Source organism: Pediculus humanus, genomic scaffold (assembly GCF_000006295.1).
Source record: "Pediculus humanus corporis 1103172107416 genomic scaffold, whole genome shotgun sequence".
Lineage (NCBI taxonomy): Eukaryota > Metazoa > Arthropoda > Insecta > Psocodea > Pediculidae > Pediculus > Pediculus humanus.
Genome location: NW_002987040.1, coordinates 27,671 through 51,239, shown reverse-complemented (window position 1 = coordinate 51,239; position 23,569 = coordinate 27,671). Strand labels below are relative to the sequence as shown.

General features: G+C 30.1%; 5 protein-coding genes across 5 annotated transcripts; 2 read left to right on the top strand and 3 right to left on the bottom strand.

Annotated features, from left to right (window-relative positions):
• Positions 1-1,529: 1,529 nt before the first annotated feature.
• Phum_PHUM066600 (uncharacterized protein) lies at positions 1,530-2,285 on the bottom strand (the record flags this gene model as incomplete). The annotated part of the gene is made up of 4 exons (XM_002423500.1): positions 1,530-1,574; positions 1,700-1,801; positions 2,002-2,154; positions 2,241-2,285. 4 exons carry the CDS (start codon positions 2,283-2,285, stop codon positions 1,530-1,532), a joined length of 345 nt encoding a protein of 114 aa, XP_002423545.1.
• Positions 2,286-3,039: 754 nt separating this feature from the next.
• Positions 3,040-6,893, bottom strand: Phum_PHUM066590 (Nuclear pore complex protein Nup107, putative; the record flags this gene model as incomplete). Its single annotated transcript, XM_002423499.1, has 15 exons — positions 3,040-3,144; positions 3,233-3,460; positions 3,543-3,716; positions 3,800-3,946; positions 4,022-4,223; positions 4,315-4,511; positions 4,594-4,739; positions 4,827-4,978; positions 5,063-5,302; positions 5,383-5,588; positions 5,670-5,888; positions 5,957-6,091; positions 6,184-6,413; positions 6,495-6,692; positions 6,767-6,893. The coding sequence occupies 15 exons, from the start codon at positions 6,891-6,893 to the stop codon at positions 3,040-3,042; spliced, it is 2,706 nt and encodes a 901-aa protein (XP_002423544.1).
• Positions 6,894-7,295: 402 nt separating this feature from the next.
• On the top strand, positions 7,296-8,186 carry Phum_PHUM066580 (proteasome subunit beta type 4 precursor, putative; the record flags this gene model as incomplete). The annotated part of the gene is made up of 2 exons (XM_002423498.1): positions 7,296-7,848; positions 7,942-8,186. The coding sequence occupies 2 exons, from the start codon at positions 7,296-7,298 to the stop codon at positions 8,184-8,186; spliced, it is 798 nt and encodes a 265-aa protein (XP_002423543.1).
• A 330-nt stretch (positions 8,187-8,516) lies between these two features.
• Phum_PHUM066570 (sodium/iodide cotransporter, putative) lies at positions 8,517-12,408 on the bottom strand (the record flags this gene model as incomplete). Its single annotated transcript, XM_002423497.1, has 10 exons — positions 8,517-8,815; positions 8,881-8,981; positions 9,061-9,290; positions 9,354-9,627; positions 9,699-9,917; positions 9,997-10,137; positions 10,243-10,397; positions 11,723-11,911; positions 11,988-12,121; positions 12,201-12,408. 10 exons carry the CDS (start codon positions 12,406-12,408, stop codon positions 8,517-8,519), a joined length of 1,950 nt encoding a protein of 649 aa, XP_002423542.1.
• Positions 12,409-17,697: 5,289 nt separating this feature from the next.
• On the top strand, positions 17,698-19,884 carry Phum_PHUM066560 (G-protein coupled receptor, putative; the record flags this gene model as incomplete). Its single annotated transcript, XM_002423496.1, has 2 exons — positions 17,698-18,127; positions 18,575-19,884. 2 exons carry the CDS (start codon positions 17,698-17,700, stop codon positions 19,882-19,884), a joined length of 1,740 nt encoding a protein of 579 aa, XP_002423541.1.
• Positions 19,885-23,569: the final 3,685 nt, after the last annotated feature.

The window sequence follows — 23,569 nt, the reverse complement described above, 5'->3', positions numbered from 1 at the left end:
AATAATTATTGACAATTGTTATTATTATTATTATTATTATTATTATTATTATTATTACAATTCGTGTGTATTTTCCATAATAGAATAAATTAGATATAATAATAATAATTATAATAAATAAATAAATAAATAAATAAAACAAAATTAAATGATTTGTCGTCGACTCTTTTATTTTTTAATGCCTTTTTTTCTTTCTATTTCTTTTCTGACACGATAAAAAAAGTATAATGGATTTAAAATTAAACCTAACGATTACGATCATGATAATGATGATAATAATAATAATAATAATAGTGATAAAAAAAAAAAACAAATAAACACTCTTAAACAAACAAACACAAATAAATAAATCGTCGGAAAATCATTTTTCTTACTTTTTCCCACTTTTTATTACTTTTTATTATTTTATCACTCACTGTCACTTTTTTTTTTTTACAATTAACAAGAAAGAAAACAAAAAAAACTTTAGATTTTTCGAAAAAAAAAAGAAAAACGATACAAAAACGATTCACAATACAAAATACTTTCTTTTGATATCACGAGACTTCCAATAAGCAAAAACAAAATTAATAATAATAATAATAATAATAATAATAGAAAATAACCGTTAATTACAAAAAATATATATATATGTATATGTATATATCACAATGGGCAAGAAAATTTTATTTTTTTTCTTCCATCAGCGAAAGCAAAAAAAAAGCAAAAAAAAAAAAAAAAAAAAGAAAAATTAATTGGAAAATTTGTACAGTCGACAAAATTCTTTCTTTTTCTCGCGTTTCTGTCATCATCCAATTCTTTCTTTCTTTCTTTCTTTCTTTCTCATTTCGAAAATTGATTTTGTTACTAAACGAACAATTTACACAGACGAAAGAGATATAAAGAGAAAGAGACGAAAACAAAAAAAAACAAAAAAAAATTATTTTGCTGTCGTTTGCTTCGAAACACTTTTCTCGAACCTTTTTTAGAAAACAATTATATTGCAAACGTTCAAATTATCATTATTATTATTATTATTATTATTATTATCTGTCAAATTCATCATCACAAAACGAGAGAAGAAACAAACGACAGAAAATATTTTTTAACGCGACAGCTTGCGACAGCAAAAGACAAAATTCTAAAAATGAATCCAATCAATTCTGTCGGAAAATGTTCTCGCATCTCACATTTATCATTTTCTTTTTCCACATCTTTTTATTTTCTCTCTCTCTCTTTCTCTCTGTCTCTCTTGTTCTCTCTCTTTAACGATTTCCTTCTCTTTTCTTTCCTTTTCTTCGTTTAGATTTTTTTTTTTTTTTTTTTCCAATTCCCGAACGAAAAGAAGAAAAAAAAAATTACAATAATAATAATAATAATAATAATAAATTGACTGTTGATAACATGTAAATCACGTGAGTAACGCACACGCGGTAGGAGGGAGTGGGGGGAGTGTGGGGAGGGGAGAGTGAGGGAGAAAAAGGAAGGAAGACGAGGAGAATGATGGAACGTCACATGAAAAATTCTTCTGTCGAATGCGATAGAGAAAGTCACGTTTTTGGCACTGTGGGTTGATCTAAGATGGCTATTTCGATCTGATATTTGTAAATAAATAAAAAAAAATTTCAATTAAAGAAAATTCACGTCACGACTTTTTTTTAGTTAAACGACACAACATAAACGCACACCAAAACACAAAAAAAAAAAATTAAAAGGATACAACTCTAAGTCCTCTTTCGACTGGATCTGTTATGTGAAGATTATGTGGTTCGTAAATTGTTTGATTTTGTTCAGCAATAAATTTTGCTACCTTTCGAAGACACTGAAACAAATTTTTAAATCGACAATCAATCAATAATTTTAACTCGTCACATAATCTTCCAAAGCAAATAATTCTTTTTTGACAGCAAATTCTATCATAAATTTTGCTACAAATTTTCAAGTCAATTATTAAAATTGCAATTACATTTTAGACGATTAACATAATTTATCGATTTGTAAATTCGATTTATTCCATGTTACCTTTTCGTAATGAGTTTGAGAACACATATAAACTAAATATGCAGTCAAACAAGCTAGACAACCCTCACAATATGTTGTACATGATGCTTTTTCAGCTTCTTCAAAATAAGTATTTAATTGATGAATTGTATTTTCAAATGTTTCTCTGTCAATCTACCCCAAAAAAAAAATAAATAAATAAATAAAATATAAACTTTATCGTTTCATTATTCGAATTAACTTATTATCAATAGCAATACCTTATCTTCTAATTCTGGAGGCCTTCTAGTTTGAAATTTAACCATTGTTCCTTCACTGTAATCTCTTTGAATAAATACTTTTAAACACTGATTATTTCTATTTCCACTTAAATCCTCTAAAGGAGTCGTGTGATTTGCCTGTTAATAAATATTTTCAAGAAAAAAAACTCCATAATTGTTTTAATCTAAATCTTTTTAAAAAGATTACGTAATGCAAACGATGAGCTTTGGATGCAATAACTTAACGGTTTTAACAAAATAATTAATTTTTCCAATAATTAATCTCCGTAAATGATATGGCCACGAAAAATTATATTTATATCAATCAACCTAGAGGCTATGCAAACGTTGCTTTGATGATTTCAAAAAAAAAAAAAATATTAAAAAAATTTTCTTACCTGTCCGACGGGCATAATTAATTAATATTTAATATTTTTATTTAAAATAAATGTCACATAACTCTCAAAAACTTTTAACTAACGAAATTTAACTCTTTTCTTATATTTAATTTAATAAAAACTAGGTGTAAACTGATTGATACACAATCTAAAACAAAGATTTCTGCCATTGAAACATTTAACAGTTGTGCCAACTTAATTCATAATGATTACCGCAATCTATTGCCACGACAAACAAACACTCATTACGCACTCCATTTTGATAAAAAAAAAAACAATAAAAACAAACTGAAATATTACATTGTTTTATTTTATTTTAATATAAAGTAATAAAAACAATATTTTTTTTTTTTAAACAAAGTTCTTATAAAAAAAATTATTATAATTATTATTAATATCTTTTACACTACTGTGTATCCCCAAGGATCTTTACCTTGGTTCATTAATTCAAGAGACGATTCCAATGCTTTCGATAAGAAATCTTGAAGTTTTTGCTTACTGAAAACCTATTTACGAAAACATTATTATTATTATTATTATTATTATCATTTTTGACTGGCTGTGCTAAACCGGATGCAACGATCCAAGACTCACCTTATACAATTTATATTGTTCGGCTGCAATGAGATCCGACAGAGCCACGCAACCCGAATAATCTTCCATTCCGTGCATGACAGTATGAAGGAGAAACGTCACTTTAGGTATGACAATCGATCTCAATCCTGACAATTGTACCGTTCTGTCGTTATCTTCGACGTTTTCATCGTCCACCAACCAACCCATGGGAAACAAAAGCACGTTGTACAAAAGAGTTTTCGTGGTCTGGAATAAAAAAAAAAAAAACTTTTTAAAATTATGTTAAGTCCATCGACTCTAACCATTTTTATTTGTTTTCAATACTCGCCGCCGTCTTGCTATCCATCGATATTTTCCACCTATCGTAATTTATTTTATATTGACTGTATTTATGTTGAAATGCGACTTTTTCGCTGAAATTCGCACCCTCCTTTAGTACGGGTTCGATGGGTTTACCATGATTGAAATATTGAAACCAATCGGAAAAACTTTCGTCCGCTTCCTGAAAGGGAAAAAAACCTTTAATTCGCGAATTCCAAAAACAAACAAACAAACAAACAAACGCGAGTATCGTCGAATTCTCACCAAATAAGCTTTGTAACAAAGATATTCTTTCGTCGCGCACGAAACTTGTTTAGGCATGTTGTTCAAAACTAAATTTATGTAAGTATCGTCCGTTAAGGAATCGTTCACGTTTGAACTAACAATTAAATCAATCGTACTATCTGGAATCTGAAAGCGAAACCGAAAATAATAATAATAATAATAATATTTTGTATCAGGTGTGCGGAAAATCTCACGACTCACTTTATTAAATGCCAAACGTGCGGCTTGTATGTTTCCAGCGGATAAAAAATTAGCAATCAAAGCATTCGTTTGTATCAACAATTCCGTTCTTTGTCCCGGATAATACAACAACCAATCGAGCGCTGAGATTTTTATCAAATCTTCGGGACTTACGTCGGGTTGTACTTCCATAGTCGCAACATCGTTCGACGGAGATTGTTGCCTGTAAATCAAAATCAAATAATTAATTTTGTAAACTTTAATGGCCGCACAAAAAAAAACCGTTAAAAAAAAAAAAAAAAACGAAAAACTACCGAATATTTTCAACGACCGTTTTTGTTATTACATCAACGTTTAATCCGGCTTCTTGAGCTGCTTTCAAACATGCGTTTCTCTCTTCCGAATCCGTTATTTCTTCTAAAAATGCCGCGTAATAATATATTTGATCTTCTTGACTTAGTTGACTCACGTACCAAGCGACCAATTTGCTTTCTCTCATTTCTATCAATAACTATAAAAATATATTTAAACGATTAAAATTAAATTTAAAGAGAGAAAAAAAAAAAATCATTCTTCGTTCGTTTCGCGTTTACTTTAACGTAAGCTTCGATGACGGCATCTCCAACGCTGTCGCATTCGCTCCTTCCTATCCTTCGTAAAAACAAAACGAGATGAGTTAAAAATCTTAGAAAATGAGGAGACACGGATTCGTAATCACTTCCGACGCTCATGTCCGAACCTAAAAAATATCAAAAAAAATGATGTCGGTACAAAAAAAAAAAAAAAAAAAAAAAGGAAATTTAAAAAAAAAAAAAAAAAAAAAAACCTTGGATCCATTTTGAAACTTCTTCCATGAGTTGAGGGATTTGATCTAAAACTAAATATTTTTGTACAATGTGTTCGGGTGACATCGCATCTCTTCGTACCAAAGGATTTTTACTCGCTTGTAATTCGTTGAATATTTCTTCCAGAGTCACTCTATAAAAAAAAAAAATTAATTTTAATTTAACATGAAAAGAGAGAGAAAAGAAAAAAATGTTTATGAGGTTATGCAAAACTTACATGTTATTCCAATACAATTGTGGCATTTCGACGTAACTTTTCAAACTAATTTCACGGATTTCTTTTTCAACTTTTGCATCGATGGAAACTTTTAAATAACTCCATAATTGATCTTCCCAAGACACTGATGCGTCGAGAAGGGTTTGTAAATGACCGCAATATGCCGCCAATGATGCTCGAGCTTTTAATGGCATTGTTACATCTTCGCACATTTTCCAAGCAGATAATTTCCAGATGTCTCTGATTTGCCAAAAAAAAAAAAAAAAAAAAATCAATTAAAAAAAAAAAATGACGACCGTTGAAGTATTTCTTTAACTTACCTGTACGGATTTCCTTCTACCGGCAACGGTTCCCTTTGAACTTGATTATTTTTAGCAGAGTAATTTGGATCGTGATACAGCCTCCAACCTTCCAGCAAGGCAGCTCTCCACGATTGACCAGCGTGTGCGCAAGCCGATTGCGCTGCATCTAAATGTCCTCGACGAATTTCTTGATAAACTTCTTGTATTAACCTATCATCATCTTCCTGTAAAATTTTACCAAAAATAATTATCACAATTCAATAAAAAATCTCTCTTTTTTTTTTTAAAAATTAAATATGGGTGACCTTATCTAAATCATGGAGTGCTTTTTTTTCTCTGTGTGGTGCATCTGGATCCAATTGAGTTATTAATTCTCTACTACTTTTATACGGAATCGGTTTTTTACTTTGAAGTTCATGTAAAGTATTTTCCCAAGCAATCGTTTTGTCTGTATACTGTTCGAGGCCATATCCATCAGCTAAATCAGATGCATTTTGTTCAAGCCAATCGACGACAAGTTGGCTCTGAAAATTTTTATCGTAAAATAAATATTTTTTGTCAAACAAAAAGTGTACAATTTTGAATCTCATACCTCTCTGATAACTCTATCATTTTTGTACAAGCTTAACATAATTTCTTTTTCGCTGACGCTTTGAAGAAAGTAATCATTTTCTTCATCTTCTTCTTCATTTTCTTCTTCTTGTTGCATTAAAAGTGCAAGCCTGTTCTAAAAAAATTAAAAACAGTGAACGACCATATTAATACTCTAATTTATTCGATTAAAATTTTAAAACAATTAACAAATAAATAATTTCTAACCTGATATAATGCATAAATTAATCTCCATGTATTTCTCTCAGATTCAATCTCTGTTAGGATTTTTTCATCGAAAAATCCAGGTTTTGTTAAATTTTGATTCCACACATTTTTTATAGAGGTTACAGTATGCGAACAACATTGAACAAAATCTAATATCGATTCAAAAACTTCTCGAATTGAACCATGAGTTTGCCATATTTCCAAAAAATCAAAAAATAACCTATCCTTGGCTAAATAAAAAAAAACAAAAAATAATAATAATAATAATAAATTTAGGTTATTGCACATACATAAGTGTTTAACTTGCTTACCTGCTTTGGCAGTATTTTGATTTTGTGTTAAACCTACTGAAGAAGTTTCTGATAATAATTTTTTTATTTCATTCGCACCAAATGTTATAGAATTGTCATAAACGTTTTCAACGCTCAAACTCGATCTTTTACTAATTTTAGGTTTAAATGACAGAGGAGATGAAAATGATCCATCTTTGGAAATATCCAAATCATCCACTGTAAAAAAAAAATTCATACTTTTTAATGTGCTTCGCTTATAGCGAATATAATTAAGGTTACTTTTAACTAACCTTTTCTGCTCTGTTTTCTAGAGATTTTCAATAATGATTTTCTCGGTGTGCTTAACGCACTATCAAGTAAACGTATTGATCTATCGACATCTTGAGATGTTAACATTTCATAATCATCTCTTTCCATACTTTATTAAATATCAAAAAGTAAAAATGACTCGATTAAAAAAAAAAACGAAACGGCGGGTTTTTATGCTTATAATAATATCATTACTTAGTGAAAGGCAAAACTTTAATTAAAAATATTTACATTGAGAAATCTGTTTCATAATAAAGAAATATTTACTAATTAATTATTATATTTTATATGTTACAATACATGAAAATTTTTAACAAAATTAAAATTTAACCGGTAAAACACTTCCATTATTGAACACACGCCAAGTTTGAAACGTTTCACCACCTGGGAAAAAAAAAAAAACGTGGAAGCAATCATTAGTTAAATTTTATTACGCCAGGTTGGCCAACAAAAAAAAACTAATTTAAGAACTCAAATATTGTTTGTCACTGTTAATTTCAATTCGCCGTAATGTCTTTATTCGGATTAAATGATTTTTCACAATTTGGATTCGGTGTTAATCCTTTTGGAATATTAACAAACAATCCGGGAAACTTTACGATGCAGCCACAACAAAGTTACGGATCGAATAACGGATTTCAAAGATCTAAGGAACCCATTACAACAGGTTCGTCTGTTTTGGGTATAAAATTTAATAACGGTGTAGTTATTGCCGCAGATACCTTAGGTTCTTACGGTACATTAGCAAGATTTCGTGATTGTTCGAGAGTTTATAAAGTCAATAAAAATATAATCATCGGAGCCGGAGGTGATTATGCTGATTTTCAATATTTAAAAGAGGTTATTAACCAAAAAATAATCGATGAAGAATGTGTCGATGATGGATTTTACATGAAGCCGAAAGCTTTATACCATTGGCTAACGAGAGTTTTATACACGAGACGTACACAATTAGATCCACTTTGGAGTAATTACGTTATAGGAGGAATACAAGATGGTGAACCATTTTTAGGAACTGTTGATAAACTCGGTACAGCTTTTCTCGACGATCACGTTGCAACCGGTTTGTTTAAATGATACATTTATAAGTACACACGCAATTACCAACCTTTTGCTTAAAAAATATTAATACCATCAACATCTCTTTACTTTTTAGGTTTTGGTTCATATTTAGCCATACCAATTATGAGAGACGAATTAGAAAAACGTAAACAAGATGGCGGTTTGACAGAAGAAGAAGCTGTTAATTTAATATATAAATGCGTCGAAGTATTATATTACAGGGATGCTAAATCATGGCCTAAATTTCAAATAGGAATCATAACACCTAATAATGTAAGTGTTGAAGGACCATTTGCAATCGAAGGTTCATGGGATGTTGCCGCATTGATTCACGGATAAAATCAAAAAAATATTTTATTTAAACAATTTCATTTTTTTTTTTTTTTTTTTCACTCTGTATTGTAATAATAATATAATTTTTTAATTAATTAAATGCAATTAAAATTTTATTTATTAACTACTCTCTCAACATTTCCAGTCATGCCAACTTGCGGAAAAAAAAAATTTCTCGAAGGAAGACTTATTCAGATTCATTATTATAAAAAAATATTAAATTTACACTGATAAGGCTTATCAACACACACACAACCATCATCTTTTAACAAATCAAAACATTCAAACCCATATCATTTCCATTATTATTATTATTATTATTATTAATTTTTTTAATTACCTTTCGTTAACTTTTTCTGGAATGTAATTCAAATTGATTTCACCCTCCTTATTTAATTTCACCCTTCTTCCTCCCTTATCATTATTAACTAATTTTTCTAATTTGATGTTCCCATCGTCATCATCATCATCATCATCATAATGATTTTTTAAATTAATTTTTTTCTTAGAATTTGATTTATCCCCGGGATTTGTGACGTCATATTTTTTAAATTTTCCAGTAAAAAAATTATTTATTTTACGAGCGATCGGATGTATGAGTTTTTCGTCGTAATCCTCGGCATAGTTCGAACCTCCTGTAATTATAATTAAATAAATCCATGTTTACGAACCTTAAAAACGTTTTTTTTTTTTTTGATACCTGTCAACGCGCTGATGACGACTCCGAATAGAACGCATGTCAGAGTCCCAATCACCGAGTAATACATGTAAGTTATCCCGAACAAATGATCCAAAAATCCCCTGAAAGTGAAACGCAAACAATGATATCCTTAAAAAATCGTGGAAAAAGAAAAAAAGGAAAAAAAGTCACAAAACTAACTTATCCTCGACTATCGTATCTCGTTCGAAATACGTGTAAGCAGACGAATTTTTTTTCCCTAATATTAATTCGTATTCTTCCGGTGTGAACGTTATCGCGTCAAATGTTGTGTTCGTACATCCTTCGATTGATAAAGGTAAAAAATTAACCTTTTTTCCTCTCGTGTACAATCTACCCAACATTAGGAATAACGTGATGACGAGACTCGATATCATTCCGGAAACGGCTCCCTACGTAACAATTTCAAAAATTGGTAAATACTCGACATTACTCCCCACCAACCTTTAACTAACCTTCCAGTTACAATATGGAAAAAAGGATGCGAGTACGAAAACGCCAAGTAGTGGACCGCTCGAAGCGGAAGTCATGAGCATGGAACTTTCTATGAGTCCCGGAAGTGTCGCGACTCCGAAAGCCACGCCGATGATTAGTATTCCAAAAAAAGTCGTTAATATTTTTATCGTTATCAATTCTTGACGATCGTTAAAATTTTTAAACAGTGGAATTCTTTTTAAAAAATCTTCCCACGCTACCGTTCCCATTGAATTCAGGCTTGCCAACGCCAAACTGCCAAAAAAAAAAAAAAAAATTACTCTTTTTTCGTTACAAATAATAATAATAATAATAATAATAATTACCTTATTGAACCGTTAAATAAAGCACTCAATACGATTCCAATCATGCCGGGAAATTTATGAAATGCATTATTTACGTAAAACAAAACGATTTCGTCCATTTTTTTTATTTCTCCCAATGTTAGCGGGTCGCAATATGCGTAATTTGCGTAAATCACAGCTCCCGCGACCCAATACAAAGTAAAAAAAAAAAATGTCAGAGGTAAAACAATCCAAAACGATCTGGAAAAAATTAATAATAATAATAATAATAATAATAATTGTATTTTTTTCAACGAAATTGTTCTTCCGATACGCGTACCTACGAACGGCCTCCAAAGATTTCATGCTCGCGTATCTTTGAACGAAATGCTGTTGACATCCGAATGTAAAAGTTGATATGAAAAATTGACCCAAAAGAGCTGACACGGTCGTCACGCGGATTTCCGGATCGAAATTAAAACTGAAAAAATTCAAATTTCTTTCTTTTTTTTAAACTTTTCCTTTGAGTAAGAGAGAGAGATAGAGAGAGAGAGAGAGAGAGAGAGAGAGAGAGAGAGAAACTCACTCGAAAAATATAAAACGACCGTTATCCTTATTCGTTTGATAAACGTTCATAAATCCTCCGACGTCTATGGTTCCTTTTATTATTATTATTATTACGCAAACGATTGATATCGAGACTTGCATTACATCCGTTAACATGATCGATTTTAATCCTCCCTTTAAAAGAAAAAATTTTTTATTCGTTGTTTTATAACGTATTATCATCATTATCATTTTAATTCTTAATTTAAATTGTCCGTTCTTCGGTACGGGTTCCCTTTCAGGTACTCTTTCATTTTTCACGTTTTTTCTTAAATTTCTTATGACGACTTCCGGTTTTTACACGTGTGTAATCAATTTATTAGTCTCCTGAACGACGATTGTACCATTTTTTTTTATCGTAACCTTTTCCGGTTTCAACAGCGGAAATATTACCTACTTAACCAATCATTCGAAATCCGGAAACGGAATCATCATTATTATTATTATTATTACTACTGCTTCCGTTCGTACTTCAATATTACCCGATTCCTCGGAATGAAAAAAAATAGATTATTATTATCATTATTATAGAATGAACAAAGTAAAAAGATTACAATTAAATTTAATTCGTTAATTTTTTAATAAAAATCAATAACTCGTAGGAGAGAAGGGGGAGCGGGGAGGGGAGGGAGGGGGGGAAATTTATTATTTAAAATTGGAATAACCTAGACCTTAAAAAACAATAAATTTTACTTACATAATTTTTTTTTTTTTTATTACTCTATGAGACCAAAGTTTCATTGCGAATTTAAAATTTATTAAAATAATAATAATAATAATAATAATAATAATGATGATGATGATGATGATGATAATATTATCGAAGGAAACCATTAAAAAAATAACAAAAAAAAAAGAAAAAAATTACTCAACAATTTTCGTTTCAATTTAACGTGGTAATAATTTTTTTTGAAACGTAATGATAATAATAATAATAATAATAATACCGTAATTATAATAATTGTCGTTATTATTCGCATTGTTATTATCTTCACTTTTAATACACGACAAGTTCCATGTAATCGTCGGTAGGGGTTTTTCCGGGTTTCCCCTCTCGATTCTTTAAGTTTTTTTTTTAAAATGACGTCCTTAAACTTCTCGAATTGTTTTTTAGCGTTTATCAGGCGTATAGATTCTGGTACCACGATCGCGTTACTCCCACGTACTCAAACTTTTTATTTTTCGCATTTTTCCTACCGAGTACAATTATCTAATTGCATTTTTTTTTTTTTAAATTATAACCTATGACGATTACGTCTGGGTTTTTGTCTCATTGTCGTGTTAAACTGTTTCCGGTCGTGTCCGGCCTCATTTCCGAGTAAATTTACCCGAATTTATATACGCGCGATGTGCTTTTTTTTCACATAAATAATATTTTGTCTTTTGTTCTTAGGAACAGAATCCCAATTAAAGAAAACCAAAACTAATAATAATAATAATAATGACGTTTTTAAACTTACCAAAAAGGCACAAAACGTACTGATTGCCGTTAGGGTGATTATCGAAACCGAATATGAAAATCCCATGAAAAATTTCAATGCGACGCAAGGGGTAAATATAATCACGCTAGTGTTTAATATGTTTCGGAAAATGTAAAATCCAGATGCTAAACATCTCACGCATTGAGATTTAAATCTCATGTCCAAATACTTTAAAAAAATAAAATAATAATAATAAGTAAATAAATAAAAATAATAATAATGTGTAAACCGTCATCCTACTCACCTGATAAACAGAAGTTATTCCCAAATTATAATAAACTGGTATGAAACAGTATGAAGCTAGGAGGTACGTCAACATGATCGAATAAACGACTTCGTACATTCTCGTGCCGTTGTAAAACATTTCCGAGGGATTCCCTGACAAAATAAATATAAAGGAAAAAGAGGTTTTCATTTTTTCCCTGCTGGAAAATTAATACAAAGTTCGACATCTTACCTAAAAACATTCGGACTCCTAAAATCCCTCTCAACATTGATAATATCATCATTCCCATTGATATTTTACCCCCCGTTGCGAAAACAAAATTTTTTTTTGTATCATCCCTTCGGGGTTTGTATCCACTGTATATGGGTACCGCCAACGTCACGAACAGCGCCGCGACGAACGTGACGTAATCAATTATTGTTAAATTTGTCGTCCTCATATTTGTTTCTTATCGATAAATACATTTAATTCTTCAGAGAGAGAGAGAGAGAGAGAGAATCACTTAAAAAATGTCATAAAATGATTTAAAAAAAAAAAGAAAAGTTTTTAACAACGCGCACGTTAATAAAATCACGATAAATACCGTTTGTTTTCTTTCTTTTTCGACACACACACACACTACGTACCTGTACAACGACAACAAACAACAATCAAATAACAAAATCCCCTTTTTTTTTTTTTTTTTTTTTTTTTTTTTCAAATGAATGAAATCAAATTGAACTTTAAACATTAATATTTACTTATTGTTTGTCTTTGTCTCTTCGTCTCTCTCTCTCTTTCCCTCTTCTTCTTTTTCTTCTTCTTGCGAAAATCGTTTTGATATCGTACCATGAGTAAATAAACGATGACGTAGGACGCAGGCACAGGTACCGCGAAAAAAAAAAATTTTTGTCTTACTCTCTTGTTACTCTTCGACCATTTCCTTATCAATCCGTTAATTAACGTTCGCGAAAAATTTAAATACGAAAATTTATTTAAATCGCGACGGTGACGTCGATGATGACGTCGACGACGACGGCGGCCATGACGATGATTACGATCGCGGTTTTTCTTTTATTTTGTTCTTTCAATCAAATTCCGAGACGTCAGCGACGGTTTAAAACGATACATTCATTATTCAAACCTGTACCTGTAATGCAATAACAACAACAACGATATATCAGTATTATTATTATTATTATTATTACAATCTAATTAAATCGTTTTTTTTTTTTCCACTGTCGTCGTCTGCTTGTCTGCCATGTTTGTGATAACGTCATTAACTTTTTTAAACATCAAATGCCTTAAAACATCGGATAAAAAAATTATTTGTAATAATAATAATGATAATGATGATGATAATAACGATATAGAAAATTTTTCGTAGAAAAAATAAATAAACGACCACGTGATTAATTAAATTTTTTTTGTTTAATGAAAAACATTGTGCATGCAAAGACAGGGGGCGGTTGTAAGTAAAAGAAAAAATATTAGATGTGGAAAAAAAAAAAGAAAAGTTACCACGAAAAGGCGGGGGGTGAAGGAGTCAGTTAATAAAGATGCTAAAACGGGCCAAAAAAAAAAAAAAAAAGAAAAAAGTAGGACAACGAAGAAAAAAGAAAAAGAAAATAGAAAATTCAAAACAAAAAAAAAAGGAAAAAAAAGAGGACAAGTAAGTACGAAGAAGAAGAAAAAAAAAAGAGAGAAAAAAAAAATTAGATCATCCGGTTTTTTTTTTTTTCAACTTGAAACATTTTAACAAATTTTTGATTTTTTTTTTTTCGTAAGGTTGGCAAACCTTGAAAAATAATTTGTTTGTTTACGAAATCAATCGAAACGTTTTAACCGATTTCAAAAATAAAAATAAAGATAAAAGAAATTATTTTTTATTTTTCTCGTGTAAAAAAAAAAAAAAACGTGGTTACAGACGTGCGAAAATAAACGTGTCGTTAGACTTCTCAAAACGTTCGATAATAATTATAATAATCGTTCGATTAATTTTTCCTAAAATAAAAAAACAAAATATTCGCGTAAAATCAAGTAAAACAAGCATAGAGTAAGAAAACGGGGGGGGGGGGGGAATTTTTTTATTAATTGTCACGCGCAGATACCGGAAATGCTACAGACGGAATAATACTCAACCGGAAATTAACGATTAAACGAATTTTTTCTTTTTTTTTTTTTCCAACGTTTACCTTGAAAATTTATTTATTTATTTATTTTTTTTTTGAAAAAATTCCATCCTAACGTCCATTTTTTTTTTTTTTTCGTTAACAACATCCCGGATGTTCTTTCCCTCTCTCTCTCTCTCTCTCTCTCTCTCTCTTTCTCTCACAGTTTAAACATCTTCTTAATAATAAATTTGCATTCGAAGGAATTTTTTTTTTCCCTCCCCCGTTCGAACGCTACCGTTATAACCTATTTTAAGACTTTACAACTTTTTTTTAAAACTTTTAAACGCGGATTATTATTATTATTATTATTATTACTTTAATCCTTTTTTCTCTCCCGTTTAATTTTAATCCTTCGGTTTTACTTTTCCTTTTTCACGCACAGCACCATGAACGTCTTTTTCCAATGTCCTGATTTATTTTCTCTCATCCCGGATTTCTTTTTACGCGTTTTGTTTAACTTATGCATTTAAAAAATTTGACCTAAATTTTTTTTTTTTTTTCTGTAACGTTAACTTTATGAATTTTTTTTCTTTTCCATCATGGCGTCAAATAAATTAATTATTTATATTAATTAAACGAATAATAATTCTGGGGCTCTGATAAATTCTTATATCCGTATCCGGTTTATATTTTATTATGTGCAAAAACAAATAAAATTCTAGAAATTTTGTTTTTTTTTTTTTTTTTCGGTCAGGATTTAAACGATCGTTAAAAAATTCAATATGGTGGAACCGCGTAACACAATTTGTTTAAATTTTTTTTTTCTGGATCATTCCATGATTGTTCCATAAAAATTTTACGATTGAATCCGTTTTTTTTTTTTTAATTGGACGAATCATATTTATCCTATTTTTTTCCGTTATCGATACATCGTATTTTTTAGATCGATGATCCATCTATGATTTCTAGAATTTTCTGCTCTTTTTTTTTTTTTATTAATTTTTTTCTATGAAAACCTTTTCGAGTATCATCTTGTCTTTAAAAAGGAGGTGGATTACGGGTCTTCTTATAATTTAACATGATTGTTAAAATCAAAACGGCGGGAAATCAATAAATTGAAATTACCGGCGGCGGCGACGACGACGACGACGACCACGACGAAGACGACGATGTCGACGACGATGACGACGATGACGACGACGACATTTAATTTTCTTTTTTTAATTATTTCGTTTGTTTTTAAATAAAATAAAAAAAAACCGGATGTCGGATGAGATGAACAAACGGAAGAAAATATTAATATTAAAGGAAAATGTGAAAAATCAACGTTTTTCCTCCGCTTCCGTACGACAAACACCGACCGGAAAATTCTTATTTTTTTTTTTTTTTTTATAAAGAGAAAGGGAAAATTGTCGCCATTTTTTTTTGTTTTCAAAACAAAAATTTCTTCTGTTCGATTCGATAGAAAAAAAAATAAGAAAATAAGAAAATGATAACGCAATACCAAACGTAAACTCATAAATTTCTTCTGCTACGTTTTTTTTTTTTTTTTTTTGGGTAAACCAATTTCGATTGAACGATATGATTATGAGAGAAATAGAAAGAAAGAAAGAAAAAAATAATAATAAAAAAAATAAAAAAACAAATCAGACGCCGACATTTTGTTTTTTATTATTATTATTATTATTTTTTTTTTAAATAAAAAACTGACCCCATTTTTATTTTTTTTTCGCACCGAAAACCGACAGCAAAAAATAAAAATTTTAAATCTTAAATTAATTATTACCTAATACATCTCCTTTTCAAACGTCTCTCTCTCTCTCCCCCTCTTTCTTTCTCTCTCTCTCTCCCTCTCTCTCTGTCAGTGTCTCTTACTCTCCTTTAGTGCCTTTTACTCTCTCTTAGTATCTCTCCCTCTTTTCTCAACATCTCTTTCATTTTCTCTCTCTATCTTTCTCTGTCAATCACTCTTACTCTCTCTCCTCCTCTCTCTTTCTCTCTCTTACTCTCTCTCACTCTCCTTTAGTGTCTTTTACTCTCTTAATATCTCTTACTCTCTAGCTCCCTCTTTTCTTAGCATCTCTTTCATTCTCTCTCTCTCTCTCTCTTAGTGTCTCTTATTCTTTCTGTTTCTTTCTCAGCTTCCCTCTTACTTTCTCTCTCTCTGTCATTCACTCTTACTCTCACTCTCTCTCTCTCTTTCTTTCTTTCTTTAAAATAATTAACACGTTTTCCCACAAAAACAAACGCAAAACACGAAATTTCAAAAACTTGCGTTTTCACGTTTGTTTTTCTCTTAACCCATAAGTTACCGGTAGGTAAAAAATATCAAAATGTAACCGCGTGCGTGTTAAAGGTAAAGGGTCAACAACCCCTTTTAAAAAAAAAAATCCCTTCCAATCCATTTATTTATTTATTTTTATAATAAAAACTCCTCACGAAAAAAATAAAATATATATTTACGAAAATTTACGATTAATTCGATTGGGTAGGAGAGAGTGAGAGAGAGAGAGAGAGAGAAGATTTAAATCAAAAAAAAATAATATCGGAAAAACACTGAAAGATAACGAAAAAAAAAAATTATTTTTCCAGACGAATTTATTTCTGGAATTCAGAATATTAACCTTCACACAAATTTAAAAAAAAAAAAAAAATTTAAGGGATTTTTAACCCCGATTCCCGCCCCCCATTTAATTACTTATAATTTTTTTTTTATCTCGCGTGCATTTTAAATTTATTATCGATGCAATTAATTTTTATCTATTATTTGACCTTGTTCATCATTCGAAAAATCCCCCCCAAAAAAAAGAAAAACGATGCCGTGAGAAAAGAAAAAAGGAAAAAACAGAGACGAGTATCGGTACCTACGACTTCTACGCCTTTATTTAATCCTTTTCCGCTCGTATGTAATTTACGATTTAAAAAAAAAAAACCTTTGACGACAAAGGATAATTAAAACGAGCGACTTTTTCCCGGAAAAAAAAAATCTCCTTCCGTTTCCTTTTTAAAAAAAAAATTATTATTATTATTATCATCATTTTTTTTTTTTCCCCGTGAGGTATTTATAAAATAATTACTTTTTCCAGACAAAGTATACCGTTCGGGGTATTTTCACGGTTTGTCCGAGACATTTAAAAAAAAAATCAACAAACGATGAGATGATAATAATAATAATTTATACGTAAAAAAAGAAAACGACAAACAAAACAAGGGAATTGTAGCAGCAGCAGAAACAGCAGCAACATTAACCCGAGATTTTTTAAATACCGGAAATGCTAACAAGAAAAATTCACATTTTTTTTTTCCAGGAGTTTTTCGAAAGGAAGGATTCCGGGGGAAACAACAACGTACGTATTTAAGGCGCAGGATTTATTTTCGCGTTCATCCCCCCTCCCATCCACTCGTACAATTTTACCTCTACCAATAGGAATAACAACTACTTGTTGAATGCCTTATGTTTGTTTCTTTTGGCAGTTTTACCCGAATTTCGGCGGCGATCGTCGTCGTCGTCGTCGTCGTTAAAAGAAAAATAAACGAAAATAATTTTTTCCGTTTTCCGATTTTCACCAAGTGCGAATGTTTGTTTAATTTTCACTAGTGTCGAAAATTTAATTTTTCCAGAGGAAAATTTTAAAATGGCGACAACACGAAATTTAACGAGTCGTAATCTCGTACTCAATACGATGGACGGTATGAAAAATTCGACAACGACACAATCCGACGTGTTTTTCAACATAAGCCTAAAACTCGCTTACGACGTCCTTATGAAATCCCGACAATCGACGGATTTTTTATTTCCCGAAATCGAAATCACTTTAATTTTTATTTATATTGTTTTAATGACTTCCGGTGTCGTATCGAACGTTTTGGTTTGTTTTGTCGTCATGAAACAGTGCGGTAGAAAAAAAATGGATTTTCAAAAATCTCGAAATTTATACATAGTTAATCTCGCTGTCGCTGATTTGACACTTTGTTGCGTTTGCACGCCATTCACCCTCATTACTCTCGTACAACGAAAATGGATTTTTGGAAATTTACTTTGTAAAATCATTTCGATCGTTCAAGGTAAATTAATAATAATAATAATAATAATAATTAATCAAACTTACCCCATCGTTTTCTTTTTTCCACCGCCACCTCCCCCTCCACCACCACCACCAACGTTTTTCAATCACTTTCACTTTCTTTTTTAATAAATAACCCGATCGAAAGGGGTTGAAAAAGAAAATCTGAAAAAAGTAAAAACAAAAACTTTATTTATTTGCTGTTGTAAACAATCTCTGCAACAACAAAAAAAAATTAAACAAAGTTTAAGATGTGCAAAAAAAACCCACGAGAAAATTTTTTTCTTAATTTTCTTTAATTAAAATGACACTGAACTTCTGTGTAGATAGATTGTGGGGGAAGGGAGGGAGGGGAAATGAATTTTCTTAAAAGAATAAAAAAATAAGAAACAAACAAACGATTAAAAAGAATGTTTTTTATTTAAAAAAATTTTCTTTTTGTTGACAGATACCAACATAACAGTTTCAGCGGGAACAATCACCGCCATTGCATTGGATCGTTATTTCACGATCGTCAAATCGAGGAGCTCAAATAATTTAAATAATAGAAAATGTACGAGCGTCATATTAATAATCGTTTTAATATGGATATTTAGCTTCGCGTTGAGTTTCCCCCTTTATTTTTACACGGCCACGGAATCCTTTCCGCGGAATCCTCTCAACAAATTAATATTTTACGATAAGTGCGTGGAAAAATGGCCGTCGAAAATATTTCATACGGCATTTACAATAACATTAGCACTCGTTCAATTCGTCATACCCGTAACCGTACTCACGATCATACATTTGAAAATATCATCTTATTTAAAAGTACACATAAAACCTTTGAGAAAATTAAAACCGGAAATACACATACAATCACCCGTCGAACCCGTGATCCAAGATAAAAACTCGATGGGTGACGATGGGGTAATGGATAAATCGAAAGAAGACGACGTGAATTCATCGAAAAAAGAATTGCTGTTGATAAAAAGAAGAGAATCCGTCGGATCTGAAAATTCCAACAGGAGTTGCGAAAGTTCATTAAAATTATCCGATTGTTCTAGAAAAAATTCGGATTCTTCGAGAAACAGTTGCGATTTGAGCCCAAGGAAAAAATCTGATTTTTTTCTATCGTTTCGAGAAAATTCGGATTTCTACGGTTTTTCATTTTCGAGATTCAGTTACAAATCAAAATCTACGAAAAGCAATAAGAGAAGAGAAATACGTAGAAATCGCAGAACAACTTTCATACTTTCATGCATAGCTTTGGTCTATGCCGTTAGTTGGCTTCCCATGACTACGTTTCAATTGGCTTCAGCCATTTTACCACTAACCAACAATAAAAATGGCAACAGCAGCAGCAACAACAACAACAACAACAACAGCAGCTCGATAGCAACGTATCTTTTTTTCGCTTTTTGTCACATTGTCGCGATGTCTTCCGCCATAACTAATCCTTTACTATACGGTTGGCTCAACACAAATTTTCGAAGGGAATTTTCATCGATATTTTCCCGGATATCAAATTGTTATTCGAAATTGATCAAAACCGAATATGATTCGAATGAAAAATCTAAAGCTCAAAACGAGGATAATAACAAATCGAAATTCGATAGAAATACATCTTTTCTCGTACCTCCTACGGATTCATTTTGCAGAGAACAACACCAGTCTCCGGAACACAAAATGACTTCAAATTATTCAAATGGTAAATTGAATTCATCTCTTCTTCGTTTGTCTCCACCGGTAAACAATCCTAGAATTTTCAGAGTTTGAAATCGCGTATCGCTCACCAACCCCCCCCCACCACCACCGCCATCAACTGTAGTCACGAGAAAAATCAATCACGTTAATAAATATTTTTTTTTTTTTTCGCCACAAAATAAAAAAAATTTTTATCCACGCCCAAATTTCACTATCATCATCATCATCATCATCGTTATTCGGTTTTTAATCAACATTTGAGTTATCAAAAAAAAAAAAAAATGCGTGTGTCTGCGTATTTATATATACGCAATCACGCAAATGACAACCCAAATACGATAAGTTTTACCATCATCAATCAATCAATAAATAAATAAATAACTTATCGATTACATCGAGTGACATTCGCAGTGCGGACAACATAACGAAAAAAAAAACAGAAAAACAACAACATTAGATTAAATTAATTAAATTTATGTACGAATTAAAAAATTTACTCCGCTTTCTCTAAATAAAATCACACGTTTCGGCCATTTGTTTTAATTTTTTGTTTTTTTTTTTTCGTGGTAGGGGGGGAGGAGGAAAATTTTGTTAGTGACCCAGTTGATTTTCACACCCCTTTGTACTAATAATAATAATAATAATAATCGAAGCAAAGTTATTTAATTTGTTTAGTCGACGACGACTACGTACAGGTGAAAATTAATTTTTTTTTTTTTTAATCGGATACGATGCGTTATCGTCAGGTACCTGTACGAGTACCTTATTTACAAAAAAGTTTAAAAACGGATAAATGAAAATTTTCTCCTTTCGGAAAATTTTTTCCTTTTCGAAAAAAAAAAAAAAAATTTTTTTCCCCTTACGCATTAGAATTATTAATTAAACTTTTCACACGTTTGTTATTAAATTAAAATTTTTAATAAATTTATTTATTTATTTATTAATCGGTCGAGCACGTGTTAAAAATTTTCCCATTATTAATAATAATAATAATAATAATAATAAACACTTATTATTAACATATTTTGAAAATTTTGACGATAACTCCCTTTTTTTTCTCTCTCTCTCTCTCTCTCTCTTTTTTTTTTTTTAATATAACGTTTTGACGACGTCACGATTTCATTAATAATAATAATAATAATAATTAGTTTTTGCTCACGATAACGTATATATATTTATTTATTTACACGATATAAAATTATTATTATTAATTAATAATCGATTTATTTTTAGAAAAGATTTAGCGTTTGTCTTTTTTTTTAGAAAAAAAAAATTTAAATTTATTTATTTATTTATTATTAATTATTTTTTTAAAAAAAAATTTTAGAGATATCGATTAATAAATAAATAAATAAATAAATAAATTTTTATGTTTAAAAATAAAAATGCTCAAAACTTTTACGATAACGGCAAATATTATACTACTACTACTCTTACGCGAACGCACCTTTTATTAATTCATTATTATTATTAAGTATTATTATTATTAATAATAATTTATTTAATATTTTATTATTATTATAATTAAAACAAATAAATATTTAAAAAAAAAAAAAAAAACGGTCGTCGAAACGTTACGAAAAAAAAAAAACAAAAAAAAATTGGTAGCACTGTTTTCTTTTTCCGTTTTGTTTTAGAAAAAAATTATAACTCATTTTGTTTGTTATATATATAAATAAAATTGTATTATTATTATTATTATATTGTAAATAAAATTTTAAAATTATTAATTTTTGGAATTCGTGTTTTATTTTTTATTTCCTCCCCGCTCCCCCTCCCCATCTCCAACGGGGAAAAAACCAAACATCATCAATACATAATAACACCAACAGAAATAATATTAATAATAATAATAGTATTAAACACAAAAGAATTTTTCCCGCCCACGCTTATGCAAACCGTATATGAAAAAATCATCATCATCATTATTATTATTATTATTATTCGCGTGTAATTAAACAATTTATATAAATATATATAAATAAAAAATAATTCCAAAATTTTTGACCACTTAAAAGTGTTCATATCAATGATAAGAAAATAATTATTACCGTGTGTGTCATTGACCCCGAATTAAATATAATAAAATAAATAAATAAATCGATATCGAACACTAAAAAAAAAAAAAAAAATTTTTCAATAGGATAAATTGTATCGGTACTAATAATAATAATAATTAAATATGGCGACCGACGATTGATTGATCAAAAGAAGAAGAAGAAGAAGAATAAATTTAAATAAAGGGGTTCGAACGATGGATACGTTCGTTGACTTGGTGGGATTTGTTTGTTAAGAAGACACGTCCGGGGGCGTCGTTGGGGGGGGAGGGGGGGCGTTTATTCGTTTTGATTTTTTTTTTAGTCTTTAGTCTTTAGTAAATAAATTTAGTGTTAAAGTGAATTAAGTAAAGTATGCACGAACTACGATGGATACTAGAAGATGGATGAGATTTTATTTGTTTTTATCACTTCGATGTGATAACACGAATTGAAAAGTTTTTTGTTTTGTTTTAGAAATTTTCAAAAGTTTACGATCGTTTGAACCGAGAGTAAGTAATAATAATAATAATAAACTTTTAATTTTTCCCGTCAAATTTTCCAAAGACAAAAACGATAAAATGGAGGAACGGAAAACAAAAAATTTAAAAGGACGTTAAACTCGAAAATTTTCTCTTGTATAAAATGTCGCGTAAACACGATTTTTGTTTTCCAACTCGATATTTGTCGTGAAATAAAATTTGTTTTTTTTTGGGGGGGTCAAAAAGGGAAGGGAGGTCGGTAAACTTATTATTATACGTGAGGTTAATCAAAGGTCGATTGACAATCACAACAACTTCTTCCTAGTTTCTATAAAATTTTTTTTTTTTTATATCTCGAATTTTTCGCGCCATATTTAATTTCGATTGTAATAAATAAACTCGTTCGATTAATCGTATCGTTAAACATAAATTATATGGACGAATAAAAAAAAACGCGGCATGCATAATTTTTTAAAATTGACCTAAAATTACACCGTTTTTCCTCCCCCCCCACCCCACCCTCCAAACCCAAAAATTTTTTCGTGTCCGACAAATACTCTATGCGTTCACATATATAACGTCGCCGACTGATTTTATTTATTTATTTATTTATTTTATTTTGTTATTAAATAAACTTATCGAGTGGAAAAAGTATAAATTTGTTGTTCACTAAAAAAAAAAAAAATAAACGCCATTTTGTTTTTGTTTACGGTAAACACTTTTTGCGACAATGAAAATCGATCTCTTCGAGGGGGTATAGGAAGAAAACAAATTTTTCTTTTTGATACCGACAAAAGTACCTGCCACTCGATCGTTTATCGTGGAATTAGGTAATCGGTTATAAAAAAATCCTACCACGACTTTTTTTTTTTTTTGAAAATTTAAAAAAAAACTTACATTTTGTGTTGATTTTGCCCTTCCATTTCTGCTTCCGTTTAATAAAATTCTTTAATTTGATATTAAAATAATAATAATAATAATAATAATAATCTTTCTCATTATGAATCCATCAAGAGAGGATTTGTAGAGATGATCTACGGCCACGACCAAATTTTATTCCCTCTCTCTCTCTCTCTCTCTCTCTCTCTCTCTCTCCCCATCTCTCTCTAATCTAAAACAAAAAAAAAAAAAAACGAAATCGGTTATGATTATTTATTAGGAAAAAAATTTTTTTTTTTGTTTCTCCTCCCCTCCTCTTGTTCAATAATAATCTTGTAAAAATTGTCGTGGAAGAAGAAA